The sequence below is a fragment of the Panthera tigris genome, chromosome C1 (genome assembly GCF_018350195.1).
Source record: "Panthera tigris isolate Pti1 chromosome C1, P.tigris_Pti1_mat1.1, whole genome shotgun sequence".
Classification (NCBI taxonomy): Eukaryota; Metazoa; Chordata; class Mammalia; order Carnivora; family Felidae; genus Panthera; species Panthera tigris.
Window position 1 is genome coordinate 77,446,165 of NC_056667.1, and position 26,698 is coordinate 77,472,862.

Here is a 26,698-nt window from a genome sequence, read left to right on the forward strand (position 1 = left end):
AATAATGACGTTCTGGCTTATAAGTATATAAATTTATAAATTTGTAATTTGGTTAGTGGGAATCTGTCCCCAGTGACAGATCCTCAGCAGATGTACTGACTAAAGTTTCTGGATTGATATAGCTATGATATATAGTGTAGTAATTTCTTAAAATGTAAACATGTTTTACATTTCACTCCTCACTTTCTGAATGATGAATCTTTTGAAGTAGAGATACTTTTTAAAATACTTATTTTCTTAAGTGCTGAACAAATCCCATTGCTTCCAGTTGAGAATCTGTTGGTTTAAATGTCATTCTCACCAAAAATTCATGAACAAGAGTAGGAAGGAATTAGGTAGTGAAAAAGGATATCAAAATTGGAAAATTTTCTAGCATCTTAAGAGTTCATAAAGTGGCTTCAATTTTGGTGTATAGTTTTGTATAATATTATGTACATTTAAATATGTACCTACATTAAAAGATATGTTTGTATTTAAATATAAGTTGAAGTTTATATTTCAAAATAAGATATAGATGATTTTTAAATTGTTTTATTTTGAATTTACCAGTTCAGTATTTCAGTTACTGTTGTTCTCTCTTAGTAGCTAATCAAGATAATTATGGGGAGAAACATTAGGTTAATATTAAAACACAAAATTTTTGTATATTTATAATAAACTATTTTTTAGTTTTGTTTTTCTCTTTTAAAGATAATTATGACTTGGATCCTGCATCTGAATTAGGAGAAGATTTATTGAAACTATACGTGAAACATTGTTGCCCAGATATTGATATTTATGTTGATGGAAAAAATTTTAAAGCTCACAGGTAAATAGGCATGTGATTGATTTGGTGTGTTGGTTGTGAAAGTGAAGATTAAAAGGGTGGCTGTCTCTAGCACAGTGGTTTTCAAGCTCTTATTCACAAAAGTAAAAGGGGTTTCATGGTGATGCCGCAGGGGGCCTTTGACAGGGGAGGAAGTTGGACATTAGGCAGGGTATTCTGCCTGAGGCTCACACAGGCATGCATCGCCCCACCCAGATATGTGTGCGTGCTTCAGCCAGAACAGATGTCTGCTTTGCGTTGGACATGAACCTAAGATTTCATTAGGAAAAAATACTCTGTTGCCTAAAATAGGTTTGAAAGCCACTGTCACAGAAAATGTAATTAAATGCAGTTTTTAATTTCACAGGCATTATAGTATTGAGAATGATTACTTCTACATGAATGACATGTATTTTCTCTGGATGCATTTTGGCTCGAAGTCTTTGATTTAGAATAGATATTCTTATGAATAGTGTTGATTAGGAGGTTTAATATTTCAATGTACTTTTTAAAAACCATTATTGTGCTTTACAATTGGGTTGCTTAGACATTCTAGGCTTTTGGATTTCAAATTAAAGCCTACTCTTTTTTGCAAGTAACTAAAATCTGCTGAAAAGAATAACAAATTTTAATAAGAAATACAGATTTTCTTTTGGAATTCAAGGGAAAGAAGTACAGATGGACCTCAAAGGGACTAGAAACAGAACCAGAAAACTGAGGAACCCGGTCTCTTTTTTCTCCCTCTCTTTGTGTTTCAAATAGAATGTTGATAAGTTATTCTGGTTCTGAAGAGAAAGAACCAGACTATTAGTAGTGGCAAGAAGCAGTCTTCTAGGTTCAAGGGTTCACATTCTTGATGAAATTAGCAATGGGTTCAGATTATAAGAATCCGCCATGCCGCCAGTAGTGATGTTTGTGCTCTTAAAAATCATATTGGCTTTGCCAGTTAATTGACAGGAGTACATTGCTAAACTCTAGGATTACCAGTTTTTATCAGACTGTTTACCATTCAAAATTTGAACTTTTCTCTTGGGAACATGTATTTTGTAATTATAAGAACTACATATGCACATTTTTTCAAATTTTTATGAAATCTGCATTATACATAGTAAAATGCAGAGTATTATATATACTTTTAAATGTTTATTTTGAGAGAGAGAAAGCAAACGTGAGTGGGGGACAAATAGGGGGAAAGAGAGAGAGAGAGAGAGGGAAGGAATCCCAAGCAGGCTCCATGCTATCAGCATAGAGCCCAACACAAGGCTCGGACTCACAAACCGTAAGATCATGACCTGGCCCAAAACCAAGAGTCAGATGCTTCATCAACTGAGCCACCCAGGTGCCCCAATACAGATTTATTAATATTTTCCATATCATGTATATATATTTCCCAAATTGTGTGTGTGTGTGTGTGTGTACATGTGTGTGTTTGTGTCTTTCTTTTTGGTGAAGGGAAGCAATGCAATTTTATTTTAAAGATTAATTATATGTTTAGGTTTTTCTTTTTTTTTTTTAATTTTTTTTTTAATGTTTATTTCTAGACAGAGAAAGACAGAGCATGCGTGGGGGAAGGGCAGAGAGAGAGAGAGGGAGACACAGAATCCGAAGCAGGCTCCAGGCTCCAAGCTGTCAGCACAGAGCCCGACGTGGGGCTCGAACTCACAAACCGTGAGATCATGACCTGAGCCGAAGTCAGTCGCTTAACCGACTGAGCCACCCAGGCGCCCCGATGTGTTCAGGTTTTTCTTGAAACCACATGGACATTCTACCAAAATTTTATTTATAGAGCCCTAAGGTTATTGCTCTCATACAGGGAAAGCAAGACCTTGTGATCATTTGCAATATATCCTCAAACAGTGTTTATATTTGGTCTCTGTGTGCTGCTTGACAGTGAACTATGTTTTAGGAACTGGATCCAGAATATTAGGTTTGTATTCCAGGAGAGTTCTTGCTCACATTTCTGGTTTATTTTGTTCACCAAGCAATAAAAATATATACTCCCTAGAAAGGCAACTTCCTGAGCATATGTTCTAAGAAGATCTGGCTTTAGTTTTCCTACTTTGTTGTTAGCACACTTATGTGAGTTACAGTGGCAAATTCTCAATCTCAAGATTGCCATTCTAGTCCAAACTTGAACAACTCTCTGTTTAGTACATAATAATTTTATTATTCAGTTTAAGGAATATTATGTCAGTAGTTCAGAAGACACATATTCATATCATGTAGTCTAAAGCCCAACATCAGAACTTTCTGAATAACTTCTTGTTCTAGCTAATCAATGTCAGCATTTATCTTAGTGGTGTGACTAAAAATCCATTTGTGATATGGCCGTTTTAATTTTTAATTTATATGTACTGATATATTAAAATATCAGGCAAGTACTCACAAATACCAGGATTTATTATCAGAATTACATTCTCATTAGGTCTTTATAACAGTTTAGTTTGCTAGTTTAATATGTCCAAATTGATGTGGTAATGAGGTAGTTTCTTCTTTTCTTGAGTCCCTGTCTTTCCCTCATGGTCAAGGTCCTCCCTCAAAAACATCCCTGATATCTGGTTCTTCCAAGATTATCTCTCCAAGTTGCTAGTTGCTCTGTCCAGTCTTTATTTTGATCCCCAGCTTAGTGCCTGGAGCTCTTCATAGCAATGCTTCAAGACAGTCTTATGCCATTCACTTGCTTGGGGTGGCACAATTAAGCCAAAGAAGTCATTTTATAACAGAGTGTTTAAGAGTGTGTGAACTGTGTGTAGAACCTTTCTTTGTGGGTTTGAATTCTAGCTCTACTATCTTTTAGCTATGTGAATTTGGGCATTTAACCATTCTGTGCTTCACCATCCTCATCAAACATGGAGTTTCTTAAAGTATTCATCTCACAAGGTGATTATGAGGATTAAATTACTTTAAAGTACTGTATGGGTATTTGCTTTTCTCATCCAGGCAATAGGCCTTTGATACAAGCTTTTGTGGAGATGGTAGCAACAGCTTGTATGCACTTTACTTATGTGGGACAAGCAGAGAAACATGGTTTGGATCACTTGCATTTCCCCCCAATCCAAGGAATGGTGGAACAGCAATAGGCCTCCAGGAAAAGTCACATTTACCGTATTCTTCTCCATCTACATAGGTCTTTTGCCCTTTGAAGCATCCTCTTCACTCTTCACACACATTTGTCCTTGTTATTTCCAATACTTCTACTCAAAGGAGAACTGAAGAGAGTTCTTTTTGAGAGGAGGGAGGTTATATATAATAAAAGGAGTACCCATTAGAGTTCATTGATCCTGTTTGTTATGTTACTCCTTTCCTGAATATTGCTTCCTGGGACACTACTACACTTTATCCTCTTTTGTAGACCTCTGTAACATTACTTCCCTGCCCAAATTGCTCTCAATTACTAGATGAATTGTACATTTCTGTCTTCTTGTATTTCCTTCTGTCATCTTCAGCCTACCCCTAAGTTTGTTCCTGATCCAATCTATTGCCGATCTCCTATGTTATGGCATTATTTATTATTGTAGCGTTTTCTGAGAAAAGTTGAATGTTACAATTTTTTTTTAAGATTTTATTTTTAAATAATCTCTATACCCATCGTGGGACTCAAACTTACAATCCTAAGATCAAGAGTTGCACCCTCTGGGCACCTGGGTGACTCAGTTGGTTAAGCCCCTGACTTCGCTCAGGTCATGATCTCATGGTTCGTGGGTTCAAGCCCCATGTCAGGCTCTGTGCCGGCAGTTCAGAGCCTGGAGCCTGCTTCAGATTCTGTCTCTGTCTCTGTCTCTCTCTCTCCTTCTGCCCCTCACCTGTTCACGCTCTGTCTCTCTCAAATATAAATAAACATAAAAAAAAAAAAAAAAGAGTTGCACCTTCTACTGACTGAGCCAGCCAGGCACCCCAAACCTGTTACATTTTTAAGATAGTCTGTTTGTTGCACTTCTGTGTTCCATAATTAAGATTTCCTTGTGCTGCTTTATTGAAAAAGTTTGGCAGTGGGTCCTGATTTTAGCTTTGACACTCTAGATCTGATACCATTTCCAAAATACCTTTCTTCTCAGTGCCTGATATTATACCATTAGACTTTCATTCATTGATTTAAAGTGTTCAATTCTCCCTTTAAAAATTTTTTTCCTGAATATTTAGCAAATTAGCACTGAATCGGGTCAGTGTTCTAGTTTGTGCCATAGGTATGTATTAGTTATATGTTCACATGAAAGCTTTTTCAGAAGTGTGTATTTTAGTTATTCAGAAGTCAGTCTTTCAGTGTTTAGATTCTGACTCCCCCATTTACAGAATGGTTGGGAAGTTACTTAATGTCTTCAAGTCTCAATTTCTTTATCTGTGAAAAGAATAATAACAGTCATTATAGCATAGAATGGCTGTGATGATTGAATCAGGTGATATACACAAAACACTTAGCCCAATAGCTGGCACACTAAGCTTTCAGTAAATGTTAGTTGCTACAGATGTGTATTAGGTACCTGGAAGGGGGACACATTGTTGCCTATTGTACCTTATCTTATAGTGGAGGTTGGCAAACCATGGCTCAGATCTGGTCACTGCTCTCTTTTTATATAAAACAACCAAAGACAAAGAACCATATGCAACAGTAACCTGTAATGCCTGATACTTATATCTGATATTTTTTACCTGTCCCTTTACAGAAAAAGTTTGCCATCCCCTGTCTTGTTCAGATTGCCAGGAGCCTTTAATGAAATAATTATAATAAAATTCCAAATTACCATGCAATAAAATGAGTCACTAACATCTTAATATTAATTACTTTGTTAGTGATAAATGGTCAACCTTGTCCACTTGGGGCGTTTGATGTGCAAACAGTAGAGGGAAAAGAGATAAAATTCCTTGGTGCCACAGGCTTTTGAGGGAGGTTGCAGTAGGGAACCAAAGTGAAAGGCTCTGGGTGCCTGAAAGAAAACAAACCACCTGCAGTAAGCTCCTTAACCACACTTGACTAAAACTGCTCTTCAGATATTCTTTATAGAACGTGCTAGTAGCACAGTGGGTGGACTGTCAGGTGTAAGAGGCTATTCTCTAGTATGCTTCTCCTTTTCTGTTCCTATCACTGAGTTTGTGTCTTCCAGGAGTCACTTGGGTTGTTCCCAAATCTATTTAATGCCATTTGAACTTAATTATTTTCATGGCATAACTTAACAAAATAAACCAATGATACATGAAGATGAAAAGAGTTATTGTTCCAGTGAAAACTAAAGTGAATGGAAAGATCCAGGAAAGGAGAGATGCTTTAAAAGTTGCTGTTGAATTTAATATAGGTGAGCAATATAAAATTTGAGGGGAAGTTAGGAAAATCTAAAATGATTCTATACTTGAGTTGCTTCACAGAAGTTTTAGATTTTATTCTTCACTTTTTTTTTTTTTGAAGTTCATTTACTAATTTTGAGAGAGGGGAAGGGGCAGAGAGGGGCTATCTACACTAACAGCACAGAGCCTGACACGGGGCTCAAACTCATGAGCCCACAGATTATGACCTGAGCCAAAATCAAGAGTCGGACACTTAACCGACTGAGCCACCAAAGTGCTCATCATCTTCACCTTAAAGAAGTTTGAATTAGAAATTATGGGTGTGTGTACGTATAGTTTTTGCAAGAAATAAAAGGTTCTAGTCAGTGAACTCACATTAAAGAAAAGAGGGAATGACCTTACAGTGAAAGATTTCTGAATGAATTCATATGTATTTTTTTAAGTAATTGGCAGGTGTTTTATTAAAATGTGGTTTTTGGAAGTGGGAGAGATGTTCTAACTGGTCTTCAGGTACTTTTGTCAGTGATTGGTTGGCTGTAAGCGAGCAAGCAGACAGTTTGGAGAGTTTCAGAGGAGGAAGGATTGTTCAGTGTTAGGGGTAAAGAGTTTTTTTGAGACTGCTAATTTCCTGCAAGAAGTCAGAGTCATTATCAAGTGGTTGGTGGTATTCTCTCCTTGAAGAATATAGAAGTTTTTTAGCTTACTTCTACCCATATAATTTGGAATTTCTGGAGTTGTTTTAACACTCAGTAAAAAGATTTTTTTTATTGTAGTTGACATGTAATATTATATTAATTTCAAGTGCATAACATAGTGACTCAACAACTTATACATTATGCAATGCTCACCATGATGAGTGTAGTTACCACTGTCCCTATACACAGTTATTATAGTATCATTGTCTGTATTTCCTATGCTATACTTTTTCCATATTTAAGTTACAACAAAATGATTATGATATATACAAGTAATTTTTAAAATCCTCTTTATTTTTTGATTAACCAAACAACTATTAGTCCTAATTTTGTTGGATAATAGGGCATCCATTATACCTTACAAATCATTTTTTTTTCTTTTTTTTTTTTTTCCAACGTTTTTTTTTTAATTTTTATTTTTGGGACAAAGAGAGACAGAGCATGAATGGGGGAGGGGCAGAGAGAGAGGGAGACACAGAATCGGAAACAGGCTCCAGGCTCCGAGCCATCAGCCCGGAGCCTGACGCGGGGCTCGAACTCACGGACCGCGAGATCGTGACCTGGCTGAAGTCGGACGCTTAACCGACTGCGCCACCCAGGCGCCCCTACAAATCATTTTTTAACTTAGGAAAGCCTAATCCTATGAAAGCTGTAGTCAGTGGATGTTAAAATGGATGTCTCAAGAGAAGGCTTTTTTATAGTTTATGTTTTCTAAAATGTTTGCAAAGAAGTGCACTAGGTAATATTGACAACTCCAGAATGTTTGGATTCACTACCCTGGGCTTAACCTTTATCTAGTTTGGTAGAGTTAAAAGTTTAGAAAGTGTTCTTGGAGCAAGATTACTTAAAAAAAAAAAAAAAAAAAAAAGTTGTAGTCAAAAAAAGTCCTTCTTTAGAGCTTCTCTGAGTAATCCAGGCCACTATTATGCCTGGAGTAGTGAATCTAGTTCAGCTAACATCGGGAAGTATTGAATAGCAAGCAGTGTACTAAAGCAAGAGCAAGGGGGAATTTAGGGCATCTTGACAGAGCCAGAAGCAGCCTTGTCAGTTGAGATTAAATTTAATCAAAAGGAGAAAATGGTTTTCGGCATGTTTTTTGGAAAGTGAAAAATCTGGCAAGGATTTTTAATACACCGTGCCATCTACAGCATTAGTTTTGAAACGGAGGCTTGTATCCTAATTAAGTAGGAATGTTTTCTAAGTTTCTATCCTAAAGTCAGGCCAATTGTGTAAGTCTCAGATGCATTTAATCTTACTTAAATGGAAATAGCATGCTGTGTTAGTTCAAGTCTTCTGAGAAGCAGACATGAGGACTGAGGTTAGACTTGCAAGAAATTTATTAGGTAAATGCACATGAGAGAATGTGGGAAGGAATCCAGAGGTGACTGGAGGAGCTGTTAAACTGTTGTGTTGATCTGAACCTGAGGGAAGGAGAAGGGGAAGGATGGAAGCATGGGTAGGAATGGCTTAGGCTGTGGTGCAGTTCTAGGGAAAGTCGGCAGACTGTTAGAAAGTTCCGAGGCCATAATCACCCATCAGAAAAGGCCCTGTCTCTCTGAAATAGGCCTGTTTTGTGTCCCTGATGTGCTCAGTCATTTGCAGGGAACAGCCTGTGACAAAGTGGCCTTGGCACCCATGTACTACAGAATACAGAGTACTCTACTGGAGCCATAGGTTACTTACACAGTCAAAGATCACCATTCTTTTTTTTTTTTCCCCATTTAGTTTTTTTTTCATCTTTTTTAAAATTTCATTTTTTATTTTTTAAAATTTACATCCAAATTAGTTAGCATATAGTGAAACAGTGATTTCAGGAGGAGATTCCTTAATGCCCCTTACCCATTTAGCCCATCCCCCCTTTCATAACCTCTCCCGTAACCCTCAGTTTGTTCTCCATATTTATGAGTCTCTTATGTTTTGTCCCCCTCCCTGTTTTTATATTATTTTTGTTTCCCGTCCGTTATGTTCATGTGTTTTGTCTCTTAAAGTCCTCATATGAGTGAAGTCATATCATTTTTGTCTTTCTCTGACTGACTAATTTCACTTAGCATAATACCCTCCAGTTCCATCCATTTAGTTGCAAATGGCAAGATTTCATTCTTTTTGATTGCTGAGTAATACTCCATTGTATATATATACCACATTTTCTTTATCCATTCATCCACCGATGGACATTTTGGCTCTTCATACTTTGGCTATTGTTGATAGTGCTGCTATAAACATGGGGGTGCATGTGTCCCTTCAAAACAGCATACCTGTATCCCATGGATAAATGCCTAGTAGTGCAATTGCTGGGTCGTAGAGTAGTTCTATTTTTAGTTTTTTGAGGAACCTCCATACTATTTTCCAGAGTGGCTGCACCAGCTTGCATTCCCACCAACAATGCAAAAGAGATCGTCTTTCTCTGCATCCTCGCCAACATCTGTTGTTGCCTGAGTTGTTAATGCTAGCCATTCTGACAGGTGTAAGGTGGTGTCTCATTGTGGTTTTGATTTGTATTTCCCTGATGATGAGTGATGTTGAGCATTTTTTCATGTGTTGGTTGGCCATCTGGATGTCTTCCTTGGAGAAGTGTCTATTCATGTCTTTTGCCCATTTCTTCACTGGATTATTTGTTTTTTGGTGTTGAGTTTGATAAGTTCTTTATAGATTTTGGATACTTACCCTTTATCTGATATGTCATTTGTAAATATCTTCTCCCATTCTGTCGGTTACCTTTTAGTTTTGCTGATTGTTTCCTTCACTGTACAAAAGCTTTTTATTTTGATGAGGTCCCAGTAGATCATTTTTGCTTTTGTTTCCCTTGCCTCTGGAGAGTGTTGAGTAAGAAGTTGCTGCGGCCAAGATCAAAGAGGTTTTTGCCTGCTTTCTCCTTGAGGATTTTGATGGCTTCCTGTCTTACATTGAGGTCTTTCATCCATTTTGAGTTTATTTTTGTGTATGGTGTAAGAAAGTGGTCCAGGTTCATTCTTCTACATGTCGCTGTCCAGTTTTCCCATCACCACTTGCTGAAGAGACTGTCTTTATTCCATTGGATATTCATTCCTGCTTTGTCAAAGATTAGTTGGCCATACATTTGTGGGTCCATTTCTGGGTTCTCTATTCTGTTCCACTGATCTGAGTGTCTGTTCTTGTGCCAGTACCATACTGTCTTGATGATTACAGCTTTGTAGTATAGTTTGAAGTCTGGGATTGTGAGGCCTCCTGCTTTGGTTTTCTTTTTCAAGATTGCTTTGGCTATTCGGGTCTTTTCTGGTTCCATACAAATTTTAGGATTATTTGTTCTAGCTCTGTGAAGAATGCTGGTGTTACTTTGATAGGGATCACATTGAATATGTAGATTGCTTTGGGTAGTATTGACTACACAGTCAAAGATCAATGAGATGCATTCTCGTGACCACCACACATGTAAGTCATGACATGCTATCTGTTTATGCAGGCATTCCTCCTTTGAATGCACTTGGCTTTATTGCACTTGGCAGATAATATATTTTTTACAGATTGAACATTTCTGCATCAAACAAGTCTGTCAGTGCCACTTGCCAACTGCATTTGTTCACTTCATGTCTCTGGGTCACATTTTGGTAATTTTTGCAATATTTCAAATTTTTTTTCATTATTATATTTGTTGTGGTGGTCTGTGATCAGTGATCTTTGATGTTATTATTTTTATTGTGCTGAGTTGGCATGAACTGCACCAATATAACATGGTGAACTTAATCGATACATATTGTGTTTGTTCTTACTTCTATACCAGTCAATCATTCCTTCATCTTTCTCCCTCTCCTTGAGCCTCCCTTTTCCCTGAGACACAAAAGTATTGAAATTAGGCCAATTAATAATCCTACAAGGGCTTCTAAGTATTCAAGTGAAGGGAAGAGTTGCACATCTCTCACTTTAAATCAAAAGCTAGAAATAATTAAGCTTAGTAACGAAGGCATGTTGAAAGCCAAAATAGGCTGAAAACTAGACTTCTTGTGTCAAGCACCTAGCCAAGCTGGAGTGCCAAGGAAATGTTCTTGAAGGAAATTAATAGTGCTACTCTAGTGAACACACAAATGATAAGAAAGTGAAACAGCCTTATAGCTCATATGGAGAAAGTTTTAGTGGTTTGGATGAAAGATCAAACCAGCCACAACATTCCCTTAAGCCACAGCCTAATCCAGAGCAAGGCCCTAACTCTTTTCAACTCTGTGAAGGGTGAGAGAGGTGAGAAAGCTGTAGAAGAGAATTTTGAAGATACCAGAGATTGGGTCATGAAGTTTAAGGAAAGAAGCTGTCTCCCTAACAGAAAAGTACAAGCTGAAGCAGCCAATGCTGATGTAGAAGCTGCAGCAAATTATCGAGATCTAGCTCATTCATGAAGGTGACTATACTAAACCACAGATTTTCAATGTAGACAAAATAGCCTATTGAAAAAAGATGCAATCATATTTGTAAATGATATAACTGATAAAGGGTCAGTATCTAAAATCTGTAAAGAACTTAATCAAACTCAGTATCCAAAAACCAATAATCCAGTTAAGCTATGGGAAGAAGGAATGAATAGACATTTCTCTAAAGAAGATATTCAGATGGCTAACAGACACATGAAAAGATGCTCAACGTCACTCATGATCAGGGAAATACACATCAAAACTAAAATGAGATAGCACCTCAAACCTGTCGGAATGGCTGAAATTAACAATATAGGAAACAACAGATTTTGGGGAGGATGCAGAGAAAGGGGAATCCTCTTACACTGTTGGTGGGAATGCAAAGTGGTGCATCTACTATCTGAAAACAGTATGGAGTTTCCTCAAAAAATTAAAAATAGAACTACCCTATTATGCAGCAATCGCACTACTAGGTATTTACCCAGAGGATACAAAAGTACTGATTTGAAGGGATACGTGCACCCTGATGTTTTAGCAGCATTATCAACAGTAGCCAAATTATGGAAAGAGCCCAAATGTCTGTTGCCTAACGAATGGATAAAGAAGAGATTGTGTGTGTGTGTGTGTGTGTGTGTGTGTGTGTGTGTATACACACAGGCTGGAATATTACTCAGCCATAAGACAATAAAGAATAAAATCTTGCCATTTGGAGCTAGAGTGTATTATACTAAGTGAAATAAGCCAAGAAAAGACAAATACTATATGAATTAACTCATACATGGAATTTAAGAAATGAAACAGATGAACATGGAAGAGGGGAAGAGAGAGGCAAACCAGAAAACAGACTTTTAACTACAGAGAACAAACTGAGGGTTACTGAAGGGGAGGGTTAAATGGATGATGGATATTAAGGAGGGCACTTGGGATGACCACTGGGTATTATATGTAACTGATGAATCACTAAATTCTCCTGAAACTAATATTACTAAACTAAATTCTAGTTAACTAACTTGAAGGGGTGCCTGGGTGGCTCAGTCCGTTGAGCATTTGACCCCTCTCCCCTGCTCTGTCTCTCTAAAATAATAATAATGAATAAAACTTGAAACTTAAAAAAAAAAAAAAAAAAAAAAGAAGATGCAACCTAGGACTTTCTTAGCTAGAGAGAAGTCAATGCCTGGCTTCAAAACTTCAAAGGACAAGCTTTCTCTCTCTCTCTCTCTCTCTCTCTCTCTCTCTCTCTCTCTGTCTTTTTAAAATATTTTAATTTATGTTAGAGAGAGACAGAGTGTGAGTGGGGGAGGAGCAGAGAGAGAGGGAGACACAGACTTGGAAGCAGGCTCCAGGCTCTCAGCTGTCAGCACAGAGCCCGATGTGGGGCTCAAATTCAATGAACTGCGATATCATGACCTGAGCCGAAGTTGGACGCTAAACTGGACTGAGCCATCCATGCACCCCCAAACTAATGCTCTTGTTGAGAGCTGCTCAGAAGAAGAGTTTTCTTTCAAAATATTACTACTCATTGACCATGTACCTGGTCACCCAGGAGCTTTGATGGAGTTGTACAACCAGATAAATGTTTTCATGTTTGCTAACACATCCATCCATTGTGCAACTCATGGATCAAGGAGTCATTTCAACTTTCAAGTCTTATTATCTAAGAAATACATTACAGAAGGCTGTAGTTGCCCTAGATAGTGATTCCTCTGATGGATCTGGGCAAAGTCAATTGAAAACCTCTGGAAAGGATTCACTATCAGCAGCCATCAACATCAAGGCAAGATCCTCCACCAGCAAAAAGATTACAACTCACTGAAAATTCAGATGATAGTTAGCATTTTTTAGCATTGAAGTATTTTTAAATTAAGGTGTACACATTTTTAGACATCATAGCATTATGTATTTTATGTATATTATATATAAAATAAGAACACACTATTGTCATAATATATACTTAATAGACTGTAGTATCATGTAAATACAACTATCATATGTACTAGGAAACCAAAAAATTCATTTGACTTGCTTAATTACAATATTTGCTTTTATTGTGGTGGTCTGTAACCTAACCCTAGATATCTCCTAGGTATGCCTGTATATCTTTTAGGTATAATCAGGTAAAGTAAGTAGATAGAAGGATATAATTCTAATAGCATTCTTCATTAAGAATTATTTAATCACTTAGTATATGCCACTACTGTGTTTTGTGCTGTGATTGAGATTTCTATGCTTTTCAAGTGCATGTGGATCTTAGTGAATGTTTCATATGTACTTGAAAAGAATGTGTCTTCTGCTGCACTGGGGTGAAGGTTTCTATAGATGTCAAATAGGTTGGTAGTGTTGTTCAAGTCTTAGTCTTCCATATCCTAAACTAACTTTTTGTCTACTTGTTCTGGTAGTTACTGAGAAAAATGTCTCTAAGTATGATTTGCCTATTTCTCCCTTCAGTTTTATTGGTTATTGTTGCATGTATTTTGAAGCTATCTTGTTTTTTGATTGAAGTATAATTGACATATAACATTATATTAGTTTCAGGTATATAACATACTGATTCAATATTTGTATGTATTACAAAATGATCACTACAATAATTCTAGTTACCATTCCACTCTAGATTTCTTCTGATTAGTGTTTATGTGGCATATCTTTTCCCATCCTTTCACTTTTAACTTCTCTGTGTCTATATTTTAAGTGGTTTAAAATTTATTTCTTGTAGACAGCATATAGTTGTGTCTTACTTTCATTATCTGATCTCATAATTTCCTTTTAATTAGATAATTTAGGCCATTTATAGTAATGTTGGGATTTGAGTCTACTATTTACTATTTATTTTCATTTTTTCTTTGTTCTCTTTTTTCTCTTTTCCTTTCTGTTGTATTAATTGAATTAAAAAATTTTTAAAAAGTTACAGTTTATTTTTAGTGTTGACACATTAGCCATGTTTTGTGTATATTCTCTTTGTGTTTATTAGTGTGTGTTTATTAGTGGTTGCTCTATTATTTACCATATGCATTGTTAACTTCCCACCTTTAATGTTCAATTAATATAAAGATGTATGTATTTTTTCCACCTGTCCTTTGTGCTATTCCTGTTATACATTTCACTTTTATATGTATTCTAAACCCTACCATAAATTGTAATTATTTTTTAAAACAATTATCTTTTTGGTAATTTTTTAAATGAGGAAAACGTATTTCATATATACCCACATATTACCATTTCTTGCAATTTTAACTTTTTATTTAAGTCCACGTTTCCATCTCTTAAAATTTTTGTTAGGTTTAAAGAACTGTATTTAAATTTCTTTTAATACAGGTCAGTTGCCAGTGACTTTTATCAGCTTTTGTCTAGAAAAGGTCTTCATTTAGACTTCATTTTTGAAAGATATTTTTGCTGGATACAGAATTATAACTTGGCAATTTTTAATTTCTTCCAGTGCTTATAGATGTAATTTTATTGTTATCTGGCTTGTATTGTTTCTGACAAAAAGCCTGTGATTATGCCTAGTTTTGCTTATTACTGTGTCATGTGCCTTTTTTCTCTGGCTGCTTTAAAAGCTTTTTTCTCTAGAATTAGTTTTCAGCAATTTCATTATGATGTACCTTATGCTTTTATTTATATTTATCCTGCTTATGATTTATTGAGCTTCTTAGATCTATGGGTTTGTGGTTTCTTGTGAAATTTGGAAAATTTACAAGGATCATTTTTTTTTCAAATTTTGTTACAATCCCCTTCTTTCTCTCCTTTACACATGGAATTCCAATTAATATGTATGTTAGTCCCATAGCTCACTTAAGCTTTTTTTTTCCAAATGTTTATTTATTTTTGAGAGAGACAGACAGAAAAGACAGAGTGCAAGAAGGGGAGGGGCAGAGAGAGAGAGAGAGAGACAGAGAATCCAAAGCAGGCTCCAGGCTCTGGGCTATCAGCACAGAGCCTGACATGGGGCTCAAACTCATGTACTGTGGGATTATGACCTGAGCCTAAGACTGAGCCACCTAGGAGCCCCAAGCTTTTTTTTTTTTTTTTAGTTTCTTTTCTCCCTAATTTTTATTTGGATAATTTGTATTGCTATGTGCACAGGTACAGTAGTCTTTTCTTTTTCAGTATCTAATTTTCTTTTAAGCCCATGCATGAATTTCTTCATTTCAAATGTCCCATATTTCATCTCTAAAATTTCTGTTCTTTTTCTTGAATCTTCCATTTTTTCTTCATTATGTTCCTTATTAAGAAAATCCTTGAACATATCTATGATAGCTTTTTATTTTTTTTAATGTTTTTTAAGTTTATTTATTTTGAGACAGACTGAGTGTGAGTTGGGGAGGGGCAGAGAGAGAGGGAGACAGAATCCCAAGCAGGCTCCTTATCAGCATGGAGCCCAATGCGGGGCTCAAGCTCGCAAAACCATGAGATTGTGACCCAAGCCAAAACCCAGAGTCAGAAGCTTAACCAACTGAGCCACCTAAGCACAGCTGTGATAGTTTTTAAAAATGCTTTGTCTGCTAATTCCATCATCTCTTTCATTTCTGGGTCTGTTTCTATTGACTGATTTTTCTTGTGGTTATAGTTAACATTTTGCTGCTTCTTTACATACCTAGTAATTTTTTATTAGATTCTGGATGTTATGTTATTATTTGAATTTTGTTGTCTGTCTTTAAAAAGACAGTTGTTGAAGTTTGTTTTAGCAGGTAATTTAGTTATTGTGGATCCACTTTATGTTTATGAGACTTGTTTTTAAACTTTGTTAGGGTGGATTTAGTGTAGGCTTTGCTCTAAATGTTGCATAGCTCTTTTACTGAGATGCGACCCTTTTGGAAGCTTCGTGCTCCAAGTATTCAGTTCTGACTGGAAGGAACTTGAATGTCTGCCAGTCCTGTGTAAACAGGTGTATACTTCCTGGCTTTTATTCTTTGCCTACTTCATGAGATTTACCCTAAGTATGTTCAGATTATATTCAGACAAAAGCTCAAGGGGATCATTCCTTTAATTTCTGGAGCTCTTTTTCTTATAACTCCCACTTCCATAGTACTGTGCCCCATAAATTCCAGCTGAGTCGTCTTCCTAAAGCTCCTGTATGTTTTTTCAACTCAGTGAGACAACCAGGTTCTGCTTGTGTTTGTCCTCATTGTGCCATGATCTAGGAATTGTTTCCACAAGGAATAAACATCGTAACTGCAGGGCTTACCTCAATTGTTTTCTTTCTCTTAGGGCTTAGTCCTGTACTGCCTCTTTTTTCCAGTGTCCTATTTTATTCACTTTTCTACTTGTTAATGTAGAAAAGATATCTTTCAAAAGTAGAAGCAGAATCTCTGATAGTTTCTTAATACGCTTTGGGTTTGTTGTTTTTTTTTTAACTTTTTAAACGTTTATTCATTTTTGAGAGAGATAGAGAGATGCAGAGTGTGAGTGAGGGAAGGGCAGAGAGAGGGAGACACAGAATCTGAAGCAGCTCCAGGCTCCAAGCTCTCAGCACAGAGCCTGATGTGGGGCTCGAACTCACAAACCATGAGAACTGACCTGAGCCGAAGTCAGATGCTTAACCGACTGAGCCACCGAGGCACCCCAATATACTTCGTTTTTTTAGAACAATTTTAAATTTACAAAAAATTGAGTAGAGAGTACAGAGATTTCTCATATGCCCCCACACTCAATTCCCGTATTATCAACATCTTATGTATACATTTAGTATGGTACATTTGTTATAGTTAATGAACCAACATTGAGTTAATAAACTATTATTTAGTTAATAAACTATTAACTAAAGTCCATAGTTTATTCAGAATTATTTAGTTTTTGCCTAATGTCCTTTTTTCCCCTAGGATCCATTCAAGATGCCGTATTACATTTAGTGGTCCTGTCTCCTTAGTCTTCTCTTGGCTGTAACAGTTTCATAGACTTTGCTTGTTTTAATGACTTGGACTGTTTGAGTTCTGGGCAACTATTTTGTAGAAATGTTCTCTGGTACAAAAACAGACACTCAGATCAGTGGAACAGAATAGAGAGCCCAGAAATGGACCCACAAACGTATGGCCAACTAATCTTTTAAAAAAAAATTTTTTTTAACGTTTATTCATTTTTGAGAGACAAAGAGAGACAGAGCACGAGTAGGGAAGGGGAAGAGAGAAGGAGACACAGAATCTGAAGCAGCTCCAGGCTCCAAGCTCTCAGCACAGAGCCTGATGTGGGGCTCGAACTCACAAACCATGAGAACTGACCTGAGCCGAAGTCAGATGCTTAACCGACTGAGCCACCGAGGCACCCCAATATACTTCGTTTTTTAGAACAATTTTAAATTTACAAAAAATTGAGTAGAGAGTACAGAGATTTCTCATATGCCCCCACACTCAATTCCCGTATTATCAACATCTTATGTATACATTTAGTATGGTACATTTGTTATAGTTAATGAACCAACATTGAGTTAATAAACTATTATTTAGTTAATAAACTATTAACTAAAGTCCATAGTTTATTCAGAATTATTTAGTTTTTGCCTAATGTCCTTTTTTCCCCTAGGATCCATTCAAGATGCCGTATTACATTTAGTGGTCCTGTCTCCTTAGTCTTCTCTTGGCTGTAACAGTTTCATAGACTTTGCTTGTTTTAATGACTTGGACTGTTTGAGTTCTGGGCAACTATTTTGTAGAAATGTTCTCTGGTACAAAAACAGACACTCAGATCAGTGGAACAGAATAGAGAGCCCAGAAATGGACCCACAAACGTATGGCCAACTAATCTTTTAAAAAAAAATTTTTTTTTAACGTTTATTCATTTTTGAGAGACAAAGAGAGACAGAGCACGAGTAGGGAAGGGGAAGAGAGAAGGAGACACAGAATCTGAAGCAGGCTCCAGGCTCCGATCTGTTAGTACAGAGCCTGACGCGGGGCTCAAACTCATGAACTGTGAGATCATGACCTGAGCCAAAGTCAGATGCTCAACCAACTGAGCCACCCAGGCGCCCCCAACTAATCTTTGACAAAGCAGGAAAGAATATTCAGTGGAATAAAGACAGTCTCTTCAGCAAGTGGTGATGGGAAAACTGGACAGCAACATGCAGAAGAATGAATCTGGACCACTTTCTTATACCATACACAAAAAATAAACTCAAAATGGATGAAAGACCTCAATGTAAGACAGGAAGCCATCAAAATCCTCAAGGAGAAAGCAGGCAAAAACCTCTTTGACCTTGACTGCAACAACTTCTCACTCAACACGTCTCCAGAGGCAAGGGAAACAAAAGCAAAAATGAACTACTGGGACCTCATCAAAATAAAAAGCTTTTGCACAGTGAAGGAAACAATCTGCAAAACTAAAAGGTAACCGACAGAATGGGAGAAGATATTTTTAAACAATGTATTGGATAAAGGGTAAGTATCCAAAATCTATAAAGAACTTAACAAACTCAACACCAAACAACAAATAATCCAGTGAAGAAATGGGCAGAAGACATGAATAAACACATCTCCAAAGAAGACATCCAAATGGTGAACAGATACATGAAAAATGTTCAACATCACTCTTCATCAGGGAAATACAAATTAAAACCACAATAAGATACCACCTCACACCTGTCAGAATGGCTAAAATGAACAACTTAGGCAACAACAGATGTTGGTGAAGATGCGGAGAAAGAGGATCTCTTTTGCACTGCTGGTGGAAATGCAAACTGGTGCAGCCACTCTGGAAAACAGTCTGGAGGTTCCTCAAAAAATTAAAAATAGAACTACCCTACGACCCAGCAGTTGCACTACTAGGTATATATCCAGGGGATACAGGTGTGCTGTTTTGAAGAGGCACATGCACCCCCATGTTTATAGCAGCACTATGAACAATAGCCAAAGTATGAAGAGCCCAAATGTCCATTGATGGATGAATGGATAAAGAAAATGTGTTATATATATACAATGGAGCATTACTCAGGAATCAAAAAGAATGAAATCTTGCCATTTGCAACTACATAGATGAAACTGGAGGGTATTCTAAGCAAAATTAGAGAAAGACAAATCTATGACTTCACTCATTTGAGGACTTTAAAATACAAAACAGATGAACATAAGAGAAGGGAAGCAAAAATCACATAAAAACAGGGAGGGGGACAAAACATAAGAGAATCTTAAATATGTAGAACAAATGGAGGGTTACTGGATGGGTTGTGGGAGGGGGGATGGGCTAAATGGATGAGGGGCATTAAGGAATCTACTCCTGAAATCATTGTTGCACTGTATGCTAACTAACTTGGATGTAAACTAAAAAAGTAAATTAAATTAAAAAAATAAAATCCATCCATGTTTTTGTTTGTCTTGATAGCTAATTCTTATTTTATCACTGAGTAATATTCTGTTGTAAAGAATGTACCGCAATTTACTTATTTAAAAAAATTTTTTTTTAATGTTTAGTTTTGAGTGAGAGAGAGAGCGAGAGAGAGCGCGCTAGTGGGGAGGGGCAGAGAGAGAGAGCGGGAGACACAGAATCTGAAGCAGGCTCCAGGCTCTGAGCTGTTAGCACAGAGCCTGATCCGGGGCTCGAACTCACAGACCATGAGAGTGTGACCTGAACAGAAGTCAGACACTTAACTGACTGAGCTACCCAGGCGCCCGCAAATGTACCACAATTTATTGATTCACTTGTTGAGGGGCATTATGATTACCTTAGACTTGGTGATTAGGAATAAAGTTGTTGTAAACATTTGTGTGCATGTTTTCGTGTGGTCATAGTTTTCTGATCCACTGGGTAAATACCCATGAGTGTGACCGTCAGATCATATGGTAAGATTATGTTTAGCTTGCTAAGAAACTGCCGAACTTTCTTTCAAAGTGGCTATAGCACCTGCATTTCTGGTAGTTCCTTTTGGTCTTCATCTTCATCAGCAATTGATGTTGTCAAGTGTTTTGGATTTCAGTCGTTCTAATAGGTGTGTACCAGTATCTCATTTTACTCTTTTTAAAAAAAATATTTGTTATTTTGAGTAGGCTCTACACGCAACGTGAGACTCGAACTTAAACCCTGTGTTCAAGAGTTGCACGCTTCACTGAGCCAGCCACGCACCCCTCATTTTACTTTTTATTTCTCTAATGACAGACGATCTTGAGAATCTTTTTATAGGATTATTTACCGTCTCTGTATATCATTGGGAGTTTTTTGTTCATATCTTCTGCTCATTTTTTAAGTCGGTTGTTTGTTATCTAATGTTGAATTTTAAGAATTCTTTTATATTTTGGACAGAAGTCCTTTATCTGATATGTGATTTACAAATATTTTCTCCCTGATGGTGCCTTGCCTTCTTATTCTCTTACCAGTGTCTTTTACAGAGCAAAAGTTTTCCATTTTCTTTTTTGAGTTAAAATTGACATATTGTATTTGTTTCAGGTATTCAACATAATCATTCGATACTTGTATACATGGTGAAGTGGTCACCACAATAAGTCTAATTACCGTCTATCACCATACAAAGTTGCGAAAAGTTTTTTCCCTTGTGATGAGAAGTTTTAAGATTTACTTTTTGGCAACATTCAAATATACTATAAAATATTATTGAGGGACACCTGGGTGGCTCAGTTGGTTGAGCATCCATCTCTTGGATTTCTGCTCAGGTCATGGGATTGAGCCCTGTGTCAGGCTCTGCACTCAACATGGAGCCTGTTGAGATTCTGTCTCTCTCTTCTTCTAGCCCCTCTCCCACACTCGTGCTCTCTCTCTCTCAAATTCAAATAGTAATAATAGTAATAATAATAGTAATAATAATAATCATAATAAAATATTCTTGACTGTAGTTGCCATGCTAAAATTTTTAATTTTAATAGAACCCAGCTTACCAGTTTTTTCTTTTATAAGTTGTAATTTGGTGTTGTATCTAAATTCACCACCAAACCCAAAATCTTATGTTTTCTTCTAGAAATTTAGGGTTTTGTATTTTAAATTTATATCTCTGATCGATTTTGAGTTAATTTTTGTATAAGGTACAAGGTCTGTATCTAGGTTTACTTTTTTTGCATGTGGATATCCAATTGTTCCAGCACTATTTGTTGAATAGACTATCACAATTGAATTGCCATGATGCTTTTGTCAAAACTCAGTTGACTATATTTCTGTAGGTCTGTTTTTGGCCTCTGTTCTATTCCACTGGTCTCTGTGTCTCTTCTTTCAACAGTACATGCTGTCTTGAGTACTGTAGCTGTATAGTTACTCTTGAAATCAGGTAGTCTGAGTCCTTCAACTTTGTTCTTCTTTTCCAACATTGTGTTGGCTATTTTGGGTTCTTTGCCTTTCCATATAAGTTTTAGAATCACTTTGTCAATATCTACAAAATAGCTTTCTGAGATTTTGATGAGACTTACCTAAATTTTTAAAATAATAAAGTGGTGTTGAATTTTGTCAAATGCTTTTCTGCATCTGTTTTTAATGATTACAGTTTTCTCCTTTATTTTTTTAATGTGCTGAAGTATATTACTTGATTTTGAAATGTTAAAGCAATCTTGCATTCCTATAATAATTTCAACGTGATGTTTTACTCAATCTGTTTATAGCTAGATAAGTTACCTGGTATTTTGTTGAATATTTTTGCAACTATATTTCTGAGAGAAGTTGCCCTATAATTTTTTCTTTGTTTGTAGTGTCCTTGTTATGTTTAGATCTCAAGATCATGTTAACTTCATAAAATGAGTTAGGAAGTATTTCTTCTTTTTTTTTTCTATTTATTTTTAAAATTTATTTGGATAAGATTGATATTATATCTTCCTTAAATGTTTATTTGACTTTACTAGAGAAGTCATCTTGGCCTGTAATTTTCTGTATTAAGTAGCTTTTGTTTTTCTTTTTTTTTACAGTTAAGTTTATTAGGTTAGAATTCACATATAATCAAATGCAGACAGTTTAAAGTCCAATTTAATGAGTTTTTTAAATTTTTTAATTAAAAAATTTACTTCTATAGTTATCGTATGGTGTTATATTAGTTTCAGATGTATAATACAGTGATTTGATAATTCTATACATTACTCAGTGCTCATAATTGATAAGTGTACTTTAATCCCCCTCACCTATTTCACCCCCCCCCCCCACTTCCCTTCTCGTAACATGTGTTTGTTCTTTATAATTTAAGAGTCCACTATTTGGTTTGTCTCTTTTTTACTTTTTTCTTTTTTAAGCCTTAAGAGTTTATTATTTTATTTTATTTTATTATTTTAATTTTTAATTTACATCCAAGTTAGTTAACATATAGTGTAATAATGATTTCAGGAATAGAATTTAGTGATTTATCACTTACATATAACACCCAGTGCTTATCCCAGCAAGTGTCCTCTTTAGTGCCCCTTGCCCATTTAGTCCATTCCCCCATCCAAAACCCCTCCAGCAACCCTCAGTTCTCTGTATTTAAGAGTCTCTTAAGTTTTGTCCCCCTCCCTGTTTCTATATTATTTTTGCTTCCCTTCCCTTATGTTCATCTGTTTGTATCTTAAATTCCACATAGGAGTGATGTCATATGATATTTGTCTTTCTCTGACTGACTTATTTCGCTTAGCATAATACCATCTAGTTCTGTTCACATTGTTGCAAGTGGCAAGATTTCATTCTTTTTAATCACCAAGTAATATTCCATTGTGTTTGTGTGTGTGTGTGTGTGTGTGTGTGTGTGTGTGTGTGTGTGTATACACCACATTTTCTTTATCCATTGATCCGTTGATGGACATTTGGGCTCTTTCCATACTTTGTTGTCAATAGCACTGCTATAAACAGGGTGCCTGTGCCCCTTTGAGACAGCACTTCTGTATCCTTTGGATATATACCTAGTAGTGCAGTTGCTGGGTCATAGGGTAGTTCTATTTTTAATTTTTTGAGGAACCTCCATACTGATTTCCAAATGCAAGCACCAGCTTGCATTTTCACCAGCAGTGCAAAAGAGATCCTCTTTCTCTGCATCCTTGCGAACATCTGTTGTTTCCTGAGTTGTTAATTTTAGCCATTCTGACAGGTGTGAGGTGGTATCTCATTGTGGTTTTATTGTATTTCCTTGGTGATGAGTGAGGCTGAGCATCTTCTGTGTGTCTGTTAGCCATCTGGATGTCTTTGGAAAAGTGTTCATGTCTTCTGCGCAGTTCTTCAATGGATTATTTGTTTTTTGGGTGTTGAATTTGATAAGCTCTTTATAGATTTTGGATACTATTTATCAGATATGTCATTTACAAATATCTTCTTCCATTCTGTAGACTGCCTTTTAGTTTTGCTGATTGTTTCCTTCACTGTGCAGAAGATTTTTATTTTGATGAGGTGCCAATAGTTCATTTTTGCTTTTGTTTCCTTTGCCTCTGGAGACATGTCAAATAAGTTACTGCAGCTGTGGTCAAAGAGGTTGTTGCTTGCTTTAGCCATTCTGACAGGTATAATGTGATATCTCATAGTGGTTTTGATTTGCATTTCTCTGATGATGAGTGCTGTTGAGCATCTTTTCATGTATGTCTGTATGTCTTCTTTGTAGAAATGTCTGTTTATGTCTTCTGCCCATTTTTAACTTGGATTGTTTGCTTTTTTGGTGTTGAATTGTATAAGTTCCTTATATATTTTTTGATTCTATTTATTGGATATGTCTTTTGCAAATATCTTCTCCCATTCTGTAGGTTGTCTTTTAGTTTTGTCAATTATTTCCTTTGCTTTCTCAAGCTTTTTATCTTGATGTAGTCCCAATAGTTTATTTTGCTTTTGTTTACCTTGTGTCAGGAGACATATCTAGAAAAATGTAGCTATGGACAATGTCAGAATCATTGCCTGTGCCGTCTTCTAGGGTTTTTATGTTTTCAGGTCTCACGTTAGGTCTTTAATCCATTTTAAGTTAATTTTTGTATATGGTCTGAGAAAGTGATCCAGTTTCATTCTTTTGCTTGTAACTGTCCTATTTCCCCAATACCATTTGTTGAAGGGACTTTTTTCCCATTGCATATTCTTACTTCCTTTGTTGAAAATTAATCCATGTGAGATGTTAATCATGGTTTATTTCCAGGCTCTCTGTTCTGTTCCATTGATCTATGTGTCTATTTTGTGTCATTACCTTACTGTTTTGATTACAATAGCTTTAGAGTATATCTTAAAACCCTGGATTGTGATACCTCCAGTTTTCTTCTTTTTCAAAATTGCTTTGGCTATTTTGTGGTTCCATACAGATTTTAAGATTATTTGAATTTACTGAAAAATGCTGTTGGTATTTTGATAAGGATTACATTAAATCTGCAGATTGCTTTGGGCAGTATAGACTTTTAACAATACTTGTTCTTCCAATACACGAGCATGGAACATCTTTCTATTGTCCGTGTCATCTTCATTTTCTGTATCACGTTTTGTAATAGAGTACAGGTCTCTCACCTCCTTGGTTAGGTTTATTTCTGGGTATCTTCTTATTTTTGGTGCAATTGTAAATTAATTTCTCTTTCTGCTACTTTCTGCTCTTTCTCTTTCTGCTACTTCTAGTGTATAGAAATGCAACAGATTTCTGTATGTTGATTATGTGTCCTCTGTCCTGTTGCATTCATTTACCAATTCTAGTAGGGTTTTTTTGGAGTCTTTAGGGTTTGCTATATATATATGTATACGTATATATATATATATATCATGTCATCTGCAAATAGTGACACTTTTACTTATCCTCATTGATATGGATACCTTTTATTTCTTTTTGATGTCTGATTGCTGTGTCTGACTTTCAATACTGTGTTGAATAAAAAGTGATGAGAATGGACATTCTTGTCTTATTCCTGATCTTAGGGGAAAACTCTCAGTTTTTCACCATTGAATTTGATGATAGCTGTGTGTTTTTTACATTTTTATGTAAATAATAATACCTCTTATTATTTTGAGGTATGTTCCCTTTAAACCTACTTTGTTGAGGGTTTTTTTTTTTATCATGAATGAATGTTTTACTTTGTCAAATGCTTTTTCTGCATCTCTTGGAATGATGGTATGGTTTTTAACCTTTCTTGTGTTGATGTTTTATGTTGATTGATTTGTGAATATTGAACCACACTTATATTTGCATGTCAGTAATGAATCCCACTTGATTGTGAATGATTTTTTTAAAAATACATGTTGGATCTGGTTTGCTAATATTTTGTTGGTGATTTTGCATCTAAATTCATCAGAGGTATGGACCTGTAGTTTTCTTTTTTTGTGGGCTTTTTAACTGCTTTTGGAGTAAGGGCAGTACTGGCCTCATAGAAAGAATTTGGAAGCTGCTCTTCCTCTTTTATGTTTTGGAATAGTTTGAGAAGAATAGGTATTAACTCTTCTTCTTTGAATGTTTTTTGGACTTCAGTCAGGGTCATCTGGTCCTGGATTTCTGTTTGTTGGTAGATTTTTGATTAATGATTTAATTTCATTGCTGGTAATTGGCCTGTTCAAATTTTCTATTTCATCTGATTCAGTTTTGGGTATTTATACATTTCTAGGAATTTATGGATTTCTTATAGATTGTTCAATTTGTTGGCATATAATTTTTCAAAATATTTTCTTATAATCCTTTGTATTTCTGTGGTGTCTGTTACTATTTCTCCTCTTTCATTTCTGATGTTATTTGAGTCCTCTCTCTCCACCTTTTTTTTTTTTTTTTTTTTTTTTTTTTGTGAATGGTTGAATATTTACCAATTTTGTTGATCTTTTCAAAGATTCACCTTCTGGTTTCATTAATCTGTTCTATTGTTCTTAGTTTCTGTTTTGTTTATTTCTGTTCTAATTTTTATTATTTCTTTCCTGCTACTGGTTTTGAGGGTTTTTTTCTTCCTAGCTCCTTAAGGAGTAAGGTTAGGTTGTTAATTTGAGATTTTTCTTCTTGAGGTAGGCTTATATTACTATAAACTTTATTCTTAAAATGGTTTTTGTTGCATCCCAAAGATTTTGGACTGTTGTGTTACTTTCATTTGTCTCCATGTATTTTTTTAATTTCCTCTTTGATTTCTTGGTTGACTCCTTCATTGGAAGTAGCACTTTATTTAACTTTCATATATTTGTGTTCTTTCCAGATTTTTTTCTTGTGGTTGATTTCTGATATCATAGCGTTGTGGTCAGAAAAGCTCTATGGCTTAATTTCCATCTTTTTGAATTTGTTGAGACTTGTTTTGTGACCTAATGTGATCTGTATATTAATACTGATCCATACATGAATACTCCATGTGCACTTGAAAAGAATGTGTGTTCTGATACTTTATGATGGAATATTCTAAATATATTTGTTAGATCCATCTCCTCCAATGTGTCATTTAAAGCCATTGTTTACTTAAATGATTTTCTGTTTGGATGATCTATCTACTGATGTAAATCGGTGTTAAAATCCCCTAGTATTGTTGTATTACTGTCAATTACTTCCATTATGTTTGTTATTAACTGCTTTTTGTATTTGGGTGCCTCAGTGTTGGGTGCATTAACATGTACAGTTGCTACATCTTCTTGTTGGATTGTTCCCTTTATGATTATATAGTGTCCTTCTCTGTCTCTTGTTATAGTCTTTGTTTTAAAGTTTATTTTGTCCAATATAAATATTGCTCCCTTGGCTTTCTTTTCACTTCCATTTGCAG

General features: G+C 35.8%; 1 protein-coding gene across 5 annotated transcripts in view; it reads left to right on the forward strand.

Moving 5' to 3' along the window:
• BTBD8 (BTB domain containing 8) overlaps positions 1-26,698 on the forward strand; it is a 116,882-nt gene that overhangs the window by 27,034 nt on the left and 63,150 nt on the right. For 3 of the 5 annotated variants that reach the window (XM_042997868.1, XM_042997867.1, XM_042997866.1), the window contains exon 4: positions 670-808. The exons of 1 other annotated variant lie outside the window; for it this stretch is intronic. In XM_042997868.1, the coding sequence (XP_042853802.1) occupies positions 670-808 (139 nt within the window). The remainder of the gene's footprint in view (positions 1-669; positions 809-26,698) is intronic. One more of the 5 variants, XM_007073423.3, reaches the window with a different exon arrangement.